General features: G+C 45.7%; 1 protein-coding gene across 1 annotated transcript in view; it reads right to left on the bottom strand.

Moving 5' to 3' along the window:
* Positions 1 to 15018, bottom strand: part of LOC146829729 (cysteine and histidine-rich domain-containing protein 1-like) — an 82193-nt gene that overhangs the window by 31655 nt on the left and 35520 nt on the right. Inside the window, exons 3-4 of the mRNA XM_085608450.1 lie at positions 7685 to 7741; positions 4421 to 4584 (exon numbers count right to left, since the gene is read on the bottom strand). Coding sequence (XP_085464576.1) covers positions 4421 to 4584; positions 7685 to 7741 — 221 coding nt within the window. The remainder of the gene's footprint in view (positions 1 to 4420; positions 4585 to 7684; positions 7742 to 15018) is intronic.

Genomic DNA, 15018 nt, shown 5'->3' with positions numbered 1-15018 from the left:
GTCGCTGTGAGAAGGAGTTTGTCGCCAATGATCATTGTTCCCAATCTTGGTGTTGGATTGGAGTATCATGTTTCCCACATCCCCAAGCGTATGAGCACTGCCAGCTGATACTGTCAAGGCCTTCTTCAGGTCGACACCCCTGACACTCGCATCAGCAATGGCCTGTGGGGTTTCCTCCAACACTCTGATACTTCTAGAAGGCTCACACGCCGGATCAGTTGGACATACAGGAAGGGAACTCAGGAGACCAGATCAAGTTCTGAACCACATATGCAGAGGTGTGATCCCAACCAAACACCGGACCAGCGAGAGCAAAGACAGCAGCATGCATGATCGAAGGGGTTTCTCCTCTTCTAGCAAAGGAAGTGGTGATCCAGTACCACATATTCAACATGGTAAAGGAATCTATTGCACCATTTTTGGGGTTATAATGACGCCAGGCAACGAACATCCTATCGTAGACCTGAAATGGCTAAACAAGTACATTCCGACGGTAACTTTCAGGATGGTCTCTCTGTAGGTGATTATTCGTTTAGTCACCCAGCGCCTTGAGACCCTCACGGGTGAGTAGCCATTCTTTATAAGCCCTTGACTGATTGATTGACTGATTCTAAGGATCGCTACGTCAACTCTAGTCTTGCAAGAGCCCTTCCCTCAGGTACCAATTCATCCGCCCTCCCTGAGCACTGTCCCCACTTCAGTGTTGCCTTCAGGTTATCCCCCTCTCTAAGAATCTTCACAGAGAGGCGGGCTCCATTGGCAGCTCTTTAGCTAGCAGAGGATGATCAGTTGTTTCCTTCTCTGGATGAGAGATTCATCTATGCTGTCATAAGGTTCAGGAAGGTACATCACAGTCAGTCAGACCCTTCAGGGCTTCGGATAAACACTGAATTGGGTGAAATCCCATTTGATTCCAGCTCAGGACTGTGCTTTCATAGGGGCCAGGTTCCGCAAAGATCTGGGGAGGGCGTATCTTCTATGGGGTAATACACCCCCCGCCCCCAGTTAGCTGCTCTGGCCACGAGGGGGACCCTGGCTAATGGCTGGCTTCGGATCCAAGGCTTCATGTCAGCCACAGTGGAGTAGCCCCCCGGTCACATCTCCATATGAGGCCCATGGAATGTGACCTGCTGTCGCACTGGGAGCCCCTGTCTGAATCGGCAGATCCCACTTCCGGTCTCCTGAGGTGTCTGAACAGAAGTGTCTTGGTGGTTGGTGGACTCAACCCTGATTCCTAGAGCCTCCTCTTGCCAAAATAGTGATCAAAGATGCCAACACAATCAGAATTGGTGATAAAAAGGGGATATGGTTTAAGAAACAAATCTGTTCTAAATCGTTTCAATTCTACAAGGAAGCAAGTAGAATTCTGTTATCTTTAGGTGTTGATATGAAGACGCAATGTGATATCAGCCTAAAAGTAAGGTGTCCCGCCTTCTCTTAACTTTGCAACTTTTTTCCACTTCGAACATCTTGGGTCAACGTGATTCAATGAGCGGTAAACTTATAAAAGAGTTTACTGACTTATCTCTCCCCTTTGGCGTTAAAAGGGGAAGATATCTGTCCATTGGCTGAATCACACAGTGCATATCTGGAAATCCTGATTTCAATCCCGGCGTCTCTCTTGAACAAATTGTGTGATCCTAGACAATGAAGATACTTCATTGTGCCTCCCTGATAATGGTATTTTACTGTGCGCTGCTCCATCCATGATAAAAATAAAGACCACAGCTAGAGGGTGTGACCACTAAACAACTGATCTGCCCATTGTTTTACTCATGCGGACTTGTCAGGGGAAGGGGCAGGGGTGGGGCAGTTTATGTATAGAAACTATAATTTTCAATAAATGGCAGTCAGTGCAATGATGTTAAATATACTAAAGTGAAGTACTTCCACATGGTCAACAAATATACTTTTTGAATTCTTAAGAGTCTTTATTGTATTTCTACAGGACATTTTCTGCACGATTTACATGTCAAACATTTAAAGGTTCGGCTTGCTGTTTGGCTTTTAGAGCCAAATCTAACCCCTGACTCTGCCCTGGCTCGGCTCATGCTCTGGCTCTTAGAGCCAGGCCAGATTTCTAGCTCAGCTCTGGCTCAAAGACCCAAACCTGACTTCTGAACCCTGGCTCAACTTGGGCTCTGGCTCTTGGGCACAAGTCTGACCCCTGACCTCTAGCCATGTTCCTGCTTCTGTGCTGGCTCTTAGGCCCAAACCTGACTTCTGAACCCTAGCTCAACTTGGGCTCTGGCTCTTGGACACAAGTCTGACCCCTGACCTCTAGCTCTTTTCCTGCTTCTGTGCTGGCTCTTAGGCCCAAACCTGACTTCTGAACCCTGGCTCAACTTGGGCTCTGGCTCTTGGACACAAGTCTGACCCCTGACCTCTAGCTCTTTTCCTGCTTCTGTGCTGGCTCTTAGGCCCAAACCTGACTTCTGAATCCTGTCTCGAATTGTGCCCTGGATCTTAGACTCAATTCTGACCCCTGAGCCCTGGTTCGTCTCTGGGTCATGCTCTGACTCTAAGAGCCAACCCTGACTCCTGGCTTGGCATGTTCTCTTGCTCTTGAAACCAACCCTGGCCTCTGGCCCAGCTCTGGCTCCACCAAGGTTCAGTTCTCCCTATTAATTTGATGGGGTGCCCATCTCTAGTTTAAATCTTTTTACTTTTGCGGTAGTAAGCTGTATTGAACATTTCAAAACGATCTTTGGTAAACTCCAAACTAAACAAGATGCCCATATGGGGCTCCTTACTATCAGACAATGGCCAAGAGATCTTATTAACTATATAAGTCACTGTAATCAATTGGTCTTGAATCAGATGAATGGATGAAGTGTCAGCTGCTGCTTTCTGCAAATGTTTACGTGAATAATTGTAAGATACCATATAATTAGTGGTAAACGACCCACTATTTCTAACAGTCTCATAGACGTAGCACTACAAATAGACTCCCAGCAAAAACAACACAGGTGGAAAAAAGGGAAATAGCTTGAAGCATACCTCTGGTTCCAGCAAGAGAATTAAAATCTACAGAAGGGTCGAGAGACCCTATGCAGGTTTGGCAATTACAAAAAGACCTTAGAGCACAGGAAAAATATCAAAAGAAGGAGAGAAGCCCTGTGTCGTGGACATTTACTGAAAAACTGTTCAGGTCAGCCAGGAAAAGCCAATGCTCAATTTTGAGGGAGAACCCAGATCGAGAAGACTTGCAGCAAAATAATTTAACTTTGCTAAGGAACTTTAGTATCGCGGGTCGAATTGTTCACTCCTTCATACCCACCTTCAGTTTTAGCTCATATTGATTCCAAAGCCTCAGGATGTATTTTATGGACCAGACCTTTCAGGAAAAAGTACAAATTCCAAAAAAACAGTACAAAACAACAGGAACTTATTAGAAGTATCAATTAGGGGAGTTGTGCGCATGTGTGGATTACTACAAATTATACCAAATTACCATCCGCAAGCACTATCCATTAACTCTCATTTTTGCAGTTAGATCTATACAAAGCTGGATCTAAAGGGTGCATATAATATAGTGAGTTTCCAGGTAGGTGATGAATGGAAGACAGCCTTCAAAACCCGTTATGGTCACTAAGAATATCTAGCAATGTCATAATGCCATTCGGCCTCTGCATTGCTCCTTTCTGTTTTCCAGCACTTCATTAACAACATTCTTGGGGATCTGCTAGACTTTTTTGTCAGACTATATCTAAGTGATATTCTAATCTTCTCCAGGACCAAAGAAGAACATTGACCGCATATTAAAGAACTCTTGCAGAGAAAGAGAGCCCATTCCCTCAATGCAAAATCAGAGAAGTGCTTATTTGAGGTTACCACTGTCATTTTTATGGGCTTCTTTCTCAGCTATCCTAGAGCAAAAACTTATTCAGAAAAAGTTAAATCTCTACACAAATTGTCTGCTCCTCGAACTGTAAAGAAGATATAGATAGTCTTCGGTTTTGCTAACATTTATTGACAGATTATTCAAAATTTGTCATTCAAAGCCCTCCAGCTCACTCAATTATTCAAGAAAGGAGTTCCTTTTGCATGGGGCCGAGAGCATTTTCCGAATTAAAGGAAGCTTTCACAACTACAACAATATCAAGGCATCCAGATCCTTCACTCCCTTTAATCGTGGACCTGATGCCTTAAATTATGCTCAGTCATACAAGCTCCTGACACACCCTAGCTGCTCTTCACACATGAAACAGTGCATCCAGGCTTCCCAGCCTCCTGATACACCTCGGGTGTTCCTGCTCCTTTCACTTGAAGCAGTGCTGCAGCTGACACCCCTCAGCTGCTTCTTCTCCTCTCACATGAAGCAGTACGCCCAGCCATCCAAGCCTCCTGACACATTGAGTCTGCTCCTACTCCTCTGACTTGAAGCAATATGCCCAGCTGTCCCACACACCCAACATACCTAGGTCGCTCACGCTTCATCTTCTCAGCGGACTTGGGGCCTTGCACGATGCGCTCCGGGCCATGCTGCTGCCCGCTCTGGTCAGACACATCTTTGCTGCCTGTCACTTCAGGCACCAACGCCTCAACTGGCTTTTCTTTGCTGTGGCTTCCTTTTGTGCAGCCCTGAGGAGAAGAGGGGAGAGTGAATGTGCAGGACAGAATTGGAAGCCATCTTGGTTCTGCCCCATGGGCCTTTTCACCAGGATATTTAGCTTTTATGCGTTAGGGAATGAACCAGCCCATGCATTACTGATGTGTTCCCACTGCAGAGAATTACATGGTCGCCTAGGACCCTTCGTTTGTCCAACACCTCTGGGTCATCTATGGCATTCTCCTCCCCTGTTCCGCTAAGAAATGTTTTATATATATAGAGAGATAGATAGATAGATAGATAGATAGATAGATAGATAGATAGATAGATAGATAGATAGATAGATAGATAGATAGATAGATAGATAGATAGATAGATAGATAGATAGATAGATAGATAGATAGATAGATAGAGAGACAGACAGACAGACAGACAGACAGACAGACAGACAGACAGAATTCCTCACAGATTATTTTGGATTCTGTTTCTTCTTTTGCAGATTTGGACATTTTATTTGATTGTTGTTTCACCATTTCAGTAGTTTACATGGTCTGTTTTTGGCGTTCTCCAGTTCAACTTTAAATAACTCTTTTTTTATTTATTTGAGAATACTTTTGTTATAAGCGTTTCTGGGCTTTCTTAGCAGTTTTAGCTGGGGGGGTGATGGGTTTTGTCTCCATTTCTGTACGGTTAGTCTCAGATTTCACCTTTCTTCGTTTAGGGATCCGTTATAGATTTCTGTCTTTATCCGGGATTCTTCTCAGTTTTAAAGGAGCTAATTAATCGATTATATCTGACATCATTGAGTTATAGTGATCCGCACGTATGTTCGCTAACGTTTGTTATATCAGTAGGTGGGAGAAGATCCTTCTCACAACGTGCTGCTAGTTTCTCATTTTCTAACCCTTTTGTATCCTGTACCCATTGTTTAGGTTTGACTAATTGCATAGCTCTTTTTTTATTACGCCAGGTATTTGGAAGGTTTTAATGTGGTGATCTGACCAATCACAAGGAGCAATCAAGATTATTTTGACAGTCTTTTCTTTGGAGATGATCCAGTCTAGTGTAGAGCCTTTTTTGCGAGTTAGGAGAGTGCACGCTTGAATAAGGGTTTGGTCTGCTAGGAAATCTTTAATCTCAATGAAGATCGAAGTCCCCTAGGAATATGTCATTGGAGTGAGGGGAAGAGTTTGCTGTATTGATTTCCATTAGGTGGTCAATAAAAGAGTCGTTCTTACCTGGGGAATGGTAGAAAGTGTGTAGTTTGCATAGTTGATTATCTGGATTTCTTATGGAAAGTGCAAGACATTTGCAGGAGTCAAACAGATTAGAGTATAGTTGAGCAACCGAGAGATCAGAGCGATGAATGAAAGCGATACCTCCCCCATTTTCTTTAGTCTGTCTAGTCTCACGATGCTGTCGTTTGGAGGAACCAATGGATCCATGCATGGCGAAGATGATTCGGTACGCCATGGTTCATGGAGGATCGCCATGACAGCTTCTTGGCTCAAGATGAGGTTGAAGACGTCAGAGGCATGCTTCACTGCTGAACGGCAGTTGGGTAGTAGGACTAATAGTGGTTTCAAAGAGTTACCTGGGTTTGTGTCATGATTAACAGTGGTTAAAGATACTCTCTGCAAATTATGAATGTTTAACTTTCAATTCTTGGGCATGGATATTCCTTATAGCGTTGATTGTGACCGATTTAATTTTATTTTCATCTCTCTTGATGGGGAGACTGGATAAATTGGGTGTCGATAGTAGTAGCGCTTGTGTTTCATCCTCCGATAAACACTTAAGGTGTTTGCAAGGTCAATATTGCCCATTTGATAGAGACATGGGTGGAGGTTTTACAGCATGTCTCAAAGAGACAGAGCATTCGAAGCCTAGGCGAGACCTAAAAAGTAGTTACCTCAAAGTGAGGAGTGGAAGGATACAAGACAGCCAATCCAAAGGATGGTGAAGAGGGTATTAGGTTTCAGGGGTTGGGCCAAACACAAGAAGAGGAAGTACAGCCATAGAATAAGAAGCAAGCAAATGACAGTGACAACAAAGCTAACTACTGGAAGCAGTGGGAGGGCTGCAAGATCTGTGTACAGCACACAAAAGGTCTTTTGCAACCAGACCGCTAAAATATGTCTGGTAGGACAGGCCTAAAAGCAAATGGATAGTAAGAGGTAGAGTCAAGGGGGGAGAGGGTGAATCACAGACAAAAGAGAAGAAGAGAAGAATGGGAAGCTGGAAGAAAGAGAGAAAGAGAGAGATAAGTATAGTGACAGTGGAGGTAAGAGGACAAAAGATGGAGAAGTAAAGAGAAAAGAGAAGAAGATGAATAGAGAAAAAAGAAAGTAAGAGATAAAGAAACCGAGAGAAGGTAAGAAAAGGTTCAAAATAAAGAATATGAGAACGAGGGAGAGAAAGAGAAAGAGGATTGACAAAGAAAGAGAGAAATGGAAGGGAAGAGAGGAGAGGAGGAAGAGGAGAAAAGGGTAAGAGAAAGAAAGAGAGAGGGAGCCAGAAAAAAAACATGAGAGAGAGAGGGCATAAGAGAGAAAGAAGGAGACTGAAATTTAGGGAGCTAGAGAGAAAAGGGAGAGTGAAGAAGTCAGGGAGAGAAAGGGGGAAAGGAGAAAGAGAGATTGGAATAGTGGGAGAGAGAGAGAGAGAGAGAGAGAAGGAAATAGGGAGAGACAGTGAGAGACAGGGAGAAAGAGTGTAACAGAAGGATATAAAAAGAAAAGAGAGAGAGCAGCAGCGGCAGGTGCAGGTAAATGCGGCGGGGTGGGGGGATGTCGACAAACGACGGAATAGGATTAATTTATTTATTTATCTTTCCTTGTTCCATCGTCTGTCGACATTGCTCCCCTCCCCGCCCCTCCCTGCCGCGCTTTGGTGCACCGGCTGCTGCTGAGAGAGAGGGAGAAGGATGAGAGAACGAGAAGGAGATGGAGACAGAAAAAAATGGCAGCAATGGGTGAAAGAGACAGGAGAGAAGGAACAAAGCAAGAGGGAAGGGGTAAGACAGAGGGGTGGAGAGGGAGAGTTAGATAAGGAGGAAGGGAGATAACAACAAAAAGAGAGAGGCAGAACAAGGGGCGGCTCATTTACACGAGTCCGTGGCATCTTTCTTACCTTTATGGAGAGGAATTCGGAGAAATCTGTGGTTCGTTTCCGGCAGCAAGACCAGCCCTGGGAGGAAGACCAGAAGAGGCAGAGATGGAGTCGAGATGTGTAAGCGCCACTAGCAAGGCACATTTCAACATCAGGCACACAGGCGTTAATGTATCCAGCATTTAGCCTCTGTGGATGCAAACGCCTCGGCAGACAACGTCAAAGGCACAATTTCTGTTGCCCTGGCTCCCACAGTATTCTGCAGGAGACAAGGCTCAAGAAAGTTCTGCCTCAGGCGAAATATTATCTGAAAAAAGCTTTATCAACTTTCTAACAATCTCTAAAAATGTGAAGTTACAAAAGGTTTGCATAGCTTTTAAAAACGTAAATATTTGAAAGCTATTTTTTAATGCATGCATGGTCCCACAAAATGGCACGGGCCAAAAACCGCATATAGTTCTTATTTTTTAATCTTTTTTTCTTTCCTTTATGATAGTTAGTTAGTTAGTTTATACATTTATAGAGCACATGGTTACACCTAACGGTGTGTCCCCGCGCTAAGACACAAGAGAGAGAGAGCAGTTACAGGAAAAGAGAGGCGCTAGCTATATATCTATGAGACTACGCTCCTGCCATATAGCCATTTCTTTAGTTGTTTGCGGAATTATTTTTCGGATGTCTCTGTTCTTAGGGCTATCGGCAGAGTGTTCCAAGTTTTTGCCGCCAGATACCTGAAGGAGCGGGCTCCTAGTCTGGCTTTGTATATCCTTGGTACCTTTACCAAGGCCTTACCTGAGGATCGCAGATTCCGACCAGGTGTGTATTCCATTAGGAGAGTATGAAGGTATTTGGGGCCGGACTTCCTGAGGATTCGATGGCCGTAGCACAATGCCTTAAAGATGACCCTTTTTTCAACTGGCAACCAGTGTAGCTCTTTCAGGGTATTCTTCGAGTTTGCTCTTCTAGGTAGGCCGAGTACCAGTCGGGCAGCGGCATTTTGTACCCGCTGTAGTTTGGCTAGTACCCCTTTAGTGGCTCCGAGATATAGAACATTGCCATAATCCAGTTGCGAGGTTATTGTCGCGTGGACAATTGTTTTCCTGGCACTTGACGGCAGAAGATCCAAGATCTTTCGCAAGATTTTTATCGCTCCATAGCATTTGCCCGCAACCCTATGAATCTGGTTAGTGAAGTTCAGCTCGGAGTCGAAGTAGATTCCTAAATTTTTAACTTCGGTTTTCGGGTTGGGCAGTTGGCCTAAAGATTCTGGCCACCATGCAGATGACCAGATGGTTGGCGATCTGCCCACAACCATTACCTCTGTTTTGTTTCCATTTAGTTTGAGGCAGTGGTTGGACATCCAGTTAGCAACTTCTGATAGGCATTTGGAGAAGCGGGTGGCTGCTTGCTCCTCATTTTGTGATAGCAGAACAATTAGCTGCGTATCATCAGCATATGAAACAATCGATATGTTATGTTGTTCCACATGCTCAGCTAAGGGACTTACATATAGATTAAAAAGAGTAGGACTCAGTATAGAGCCCTGAGGAACCCCCTGAGTAAGAGACATACTCTTAGATAGGTAGGTATTTTGAGCCACTCTAAAACTTTGGCCAGAGAGGAAGGACACCAGCCAGCTCAAGGCCTTATTCCTAATGCCACATGCTTCCAGTCTTTGTAGGAGCAGCTGATGTGATACGGTGTCAAAAGCGGCACTGAGGTCAAGAAGGATCAGCGCAGCAGTATCACCTTCGTCGGCATGTTTCCTCAGTGCTTCCGTGGCATGGAGTAATGCCGATTCGGTTGAGTGAGCGCTTCTAAAACCTGACTGTGAAGGGTGTAGTAGATCGTGTTTATTTATGTGATCAACTAATTGTTTGTTGTTTATTTTCTACGCAATCTTTGCTACAAAAGGTAATAGAGAAATCGGGCGTAGGTTTTCTAGTACTGTATGCTTCATTTGAGGATTCTTTTTCAAAGGTTTAACAATAGCTTGTTTCCATTTCGCGGGGACCAAACCTTCTTGGAAGGAGCGAGAGATATGCTGTACATCATGAAGAAAAGACATCAGCAGAGACAATAGGTCTCTAAGACATGCCCTGTTTGGTTTTGCCAATGCTTGTTAAACTGTAAACTTCAACACATTGTACAAGAGAGGCCCTCAGACCCTACACATGGACCAAGGGGGTCTGGATCCCACTGGAACAGATTTGAAATACCAGGTGCAGAACATCAAGGAGCCACAATGTCGTGACCAAACTATCGAGGATCGACAGCCGGGTATGTAAACATGTTTAACGCCTCACACCGGACCGCCACAATGTATATATATCTTCAAGGTATCTAGATGTGGAGCTAAGAATAGTGAATCTTTACTCCCATACATATGTACCTAATTCCGCAATATTTAGATTTTTGTTATTTTAGTAACAATAGTGTGGCCTTTCAATATTCTATACTCAGTATTCCAGACCACAACCGAAGTCCACAGGACTGGTATTGTGGAGGAAGAGACCGTGAGCCTGTAATGCCTCAGTGGAGGAGAGGGTAGGTTCTGAATGAGTGGCAGCCGCCGGCCAGCCAAGACTCTGAACTAAATACTAAAGGAATCTTTGAATCTTTTCCGTAAGGCCGTCTTCCTCCAGCCTAAACTCTAGCTCTGTACACAGCTGCACAGAGCCAGCAAGGAGCCCCCGGTACCAGCTCAGAGGCAGCGAGTGTCCACTGCGGTGAGAGTACACGGTCTCCTCACCTTCTCCAGGGCATGACCTGGAAGTGTTTGACAGAGGTGGTGTCTGAGCCCTGATGAGGAACAGGCCCTGCTCATCCTCTCAAATGTACCACATATGATCAATACACTGGACAAAAGAGAGGCTCTCCGAAGCATCCCTCAGCTCCATCGTCTTCTTCCAGACCAACATCAGCATCAACACAGCTGCACAGTATCAGTGCAGGGTACAAGAAAGCGACCACCTTCAGCATCACCCGGCTAAATCGCCTTCTTCCAGACCAACTTCAGCATCACCACAGCTGCACAGTATCATTGCAGGGCACAAAAAAGCGACCACCTTCAGCATCACCCGGCTCCATCGCCTTCTTCCAGACCAACTTCATCATCACCACAGCTGCACAGTATCAGTGCAGGGTACAAAAAAGCGACCACCTTCAGCATCACCCGGCTCCATCGTCTTCTTCCAGACCAACGTCTCCATCACCACAGCTGCACAGTATCAGTGCAGGGCACAAAAAAGCGACCACCTTCAGCATCACCCAGCTCCATCGTCTTCTTCCAGACCAACTTCATCATCACCACAGCTGCACAGTATCAGTGCAGGGTACAAAAAAGCGACCACCTTCAGCATCACCCGGCTCCATCGCCTTCTTCCAGACCAACTTCAGCATCACCACAGCTGCACAGTATCAGTGCGGGGCACAAAAAAGCGACCACCTTCAGCATCACCCGGCTCCATCGCCTTCTTCCAGACCAACTTCAGCATCACCACAGCTGCACAGTATCAGTGCAGGGTACAAAAAAGCGACCACCTTCAGCATCACCCGGCTCCATCGCCTTCTTCCAGACCAACTTCAGCATCACCACAGCTGCACAGTATCAGTGCAGGGCAGAAAAAAGCGACCACCTTCAGCATCACCCGGCTCCATCGTCTTCTTCCAGACCAACTTCAGCATCACCACAGCTGCACAGTATCAGTGCAGGGTACAAAAAAGCGACCACCTTCAGCATCACCCGGCTCCATCGTCTTCTACCGGACAAACGTCTCCATCACCACAGCTGCACAGTATCAGTGCAGGGTACAAAAAAGCGACCACCTTCAGCATCACCCAGCTCCATCGTCTTCTACCAGACAAACCTCTCCATCACCACAGCTGCACAGTATCAGTGCAGGGTACAAAAAATCGACCACCTTCAGCATCACCCGGCTAAATCGCCTTCTTCCAGACCAACTTCAGCATCACCACAGCTGCACAGTATCATTGCAGGGCACAAAAAAGCGACCACCTTCAGCATCACCCGGCTCCATCGCCTTCTTCCAGACCAACTTCATCATCACCACAGCTGCACAGTATCAGTGCAGGGTACAAAAAAGCGACCACCTTCAGCATCACCCGGCTCCATCGCCTTCTTCCAGACCAACTTCATCATCACCACAGCTGCACAGTATCAGTGCAGGGTACAAAAAAGCGACCACCTTCAGCATCACCCGGCCCCATCGTCTTCTTCCAGACCAACGTCTCCATCACCACAGCTGCACAGTATCAGTGCAGGGCACAAAAAAGCGACCACCTTCAGCATCACCCAGCTCCATCGTCTTCTTCCAGACCAACTTCATCATCACCACAGCTGCACAGTATCAGTGCAGGGTACAAAAAAGCGACCACCTTCAGCATCACCCGGCTCCATCGCCTTCTTCCAGACCAACTTCAGCATCACCACAGCTGCACAGTATCAGTGCAGGGCACAAAAAAGCGACCACCTTCAGCATCACCCGGCTCCAGCGCCTTCTTCCAGACCAACTTCAGCATCACCACAGCTGCACAGTATCAGTGCAGGGTACAAAAAAGCGACCACCTTCAGCATCACCCGGCTCCATCGCCTTCTTCCAGACCAACTTCAGCATCACCACAGCTGCACAGTATCAGTGCAGGGCAGAAAAAAGCGACCACCTTCAGCATCACCCGGCTCCATCGTCTTCTTCCAGACCAACTTCAGCATCACCACAGCTGCACAGTATCAGTGCAGGGTACAAAAAAGCGACCACCTTCAGCATCACCCGGCTCCATCGTCTTCTACCAGACAAACGTCTCCATCACCACAGCTGCACAGTATCAGTGCAGGGTACAAAAAAGCGACCACCTTCAGCATCACCCGGCTCCATCGTCTTCTTCCAGCCCAAATTCAGCATCACCACAGCTGCACAGTATCAGTGCAGGGTACAAAAAAGCGACCACCTTCAGCATCACCCGGCTCCATCGTTTTCTACCAGACAAACCTCTCCATCACCACAGCTGCACAGTATCAGTGCAGGGTACAAAAAAGCGACCACCTTCAGCATCACCCGGCTCCATCGTCTTCTACCAGCCCAACTTCAGCATCACCACAGCTGCACAGTATCAGTGTAGGACACAAAAAAGCGACCACCTTCAGCATCGCCCGGCTCCATCGTCTTCTACCAGACAAACCTCTCCATCACCACAGCTGCACAGTATCAGTGCAGGGTACAAAAAAGCGACCACCTTCAGTATCACCCAGCTCCATCGTCTTCTACCAGACAAACCTCTCCATCACCACAGCTGCACAGTATCAGTGCAGGGTACAAAAAAGCGACCACCTTCAGTATCACCCAGCTCCATCGTCTTCTACCAGACAAACCTCTCCATCACCACAGCTGTACAGTATCAGTGCAGGGTACAAAAAAGCGACCACCTTCAGCATCACCCGGCTCCATCGTCTTCTACCAGACAAACCTCTCCATCACCACAGCTGCACAGTATCAGTGCAGGGCACAAAAAAGCGACCACCTTCAGCATCACCCGGCTCCATCGTCTTCTACCAGCCCAACTTCAGCATCACCACAGCTGCACAGTATCACTGTAGGACACAAAAAAGCGACCACCTTCAGCATCGCCCGGCTCCATCGTCTTCTACCAGACAAACCTCTCCATCACCACAGCTGCACAGTATCAGTGCAGGGTACAAAAAAGCGACCACCTTCAGTATCACCCAGCTCCATCGTCTTCTACCAGACAAACCTCTCCATCACCACAGCTGCACAGTATCAGTGCAGGGTACAAAAAAGCGACCACCTTCAGTATCACCCGGCTCCATCGTCTTCTACCAGACAAACCTCTCCATCACCACAGCTGTGCATGATCATATTGTAGAGCACAATGGCCAGCGTAAGCATCACTCAGCTCCCAGTCTTTCTTCTAAACTACTTACAGAGCAGATTTATTCATTTAGAATAATGATTCTTTCATTGTTGTTGTAAGTTAGCATAACCAGGCCCAAGCTGACATGACTGGGCATCAGATTTATGTGCTGCCATGCTCTTTTGTAAATACAAAAGAAAATGCTGTTTTACTTTTCGTGTTTAAAAGGCTTGCTGGTGTACTTTTCCATTGACAGAAAAATAGTAGAAATAGGCTTTGTTTGGTGGTGCTATACTGAAATTAAATGTTACTTATTCATAGCTTAGGGGGAAGATGTGTTTTTGTTCTAACTGTATTTACTCTTGCAACAAATAAAGGACTTTTCCTGTTTCTGTGGATGATTCCGAAGATACCAATGTATTGAATATTTGCAAATATGCTATGTCATTTTCTTGTTTTTAGTTTAAGTGTTAGCATTAATTATTCATTCTGAAGGCATTTCTAATAGTGCTGCAGTTAATGTATCATGTGTTTATGAAAATGTATTGTTTGTTCATTACTTCAAGTCACACTTTCAAGAGAGCGTCTTTCACTAACATCTATAAAAAACGTTCTTTTTGGAGGGGTGCCACCCCTTTTGTTAGTTTCATACCGAGCAGACTCTATGACAGTCTGGTATTTGATTTTGTACTTAGAGAATTTATGAGAGTTTTTTGCTCATTCTTTGAAGGCAGACTCTATGTCTGTCCTCGTCTTGACTCGGTACTTAAAATATTTCGAGATTTTACTGAGTATGTCCATGTGAGTAGATTGTTCTCTGATTGATGCTGATTTGCATATGACTAACTACTCTTTTTGCTTTCTGTAATGATTCTTAATTAACCTCTAACGGTTAGGAGATTGAATCTTGTGTTGTGCAGGTTTTCTTAATTTGCCTTGGTCCCTCGTTGTTTGGGACTCACATGACCCAGTTGCATCCAATTGGCCCTTTGTTATTTTTATTAATGCAGAGAGGCCACAGTATCTTCTGCATGACAAAAGCTGTACATGATCAGTACATTGTACTGAACAGCGGCATCTTAATCAACACTCCGTTACCCGCGCCTTTCTTCTAAACTATTGTCTGCATCCCCACAGCTGTACATGATCAGGATATGGTTCACAACTGGGGCCATCTTCAGCCTCACTAAGCTCCCTTAAAGGCCAACCTTTCCATTCCCACATTGCAACCGCCATTAGTGCCACAAAGTTCAGCGCTCCATAGCTCTTTAGATGGGTTTGTGCTCTACATATACCTGTGAGTACACTCAAGGTCTCTTATTGACATCAGTGGCTTGCTGTACACATCTGCCACAGCTGGAAGACTCTTCTAATGCGCTCTGCACCGCCCATGCTGGGTGCCCCGCATTCAACTACCACAGGCCACTATGAAGGTTTCACCTATTACCCAAGGGAGGGCCACACCT

Source organism: Triturus cristatus, chromosome 5_2 (genome assembly GCF_964204655.1).
Source record: "Triturus cristatus chromosome 5_2, aTriCri1.1, whole genome shotgun sequence".
In the NCBI taxonomy this organism is placed as follows: Eukaryota; Metazoa; Chordata; class Amphibia; order Caudata; family Salamandridae; genus Triturus; species Triturus cristatus.
This window is presented reverse-complemented; position numbering and strand designations above follow the sequence as displayed.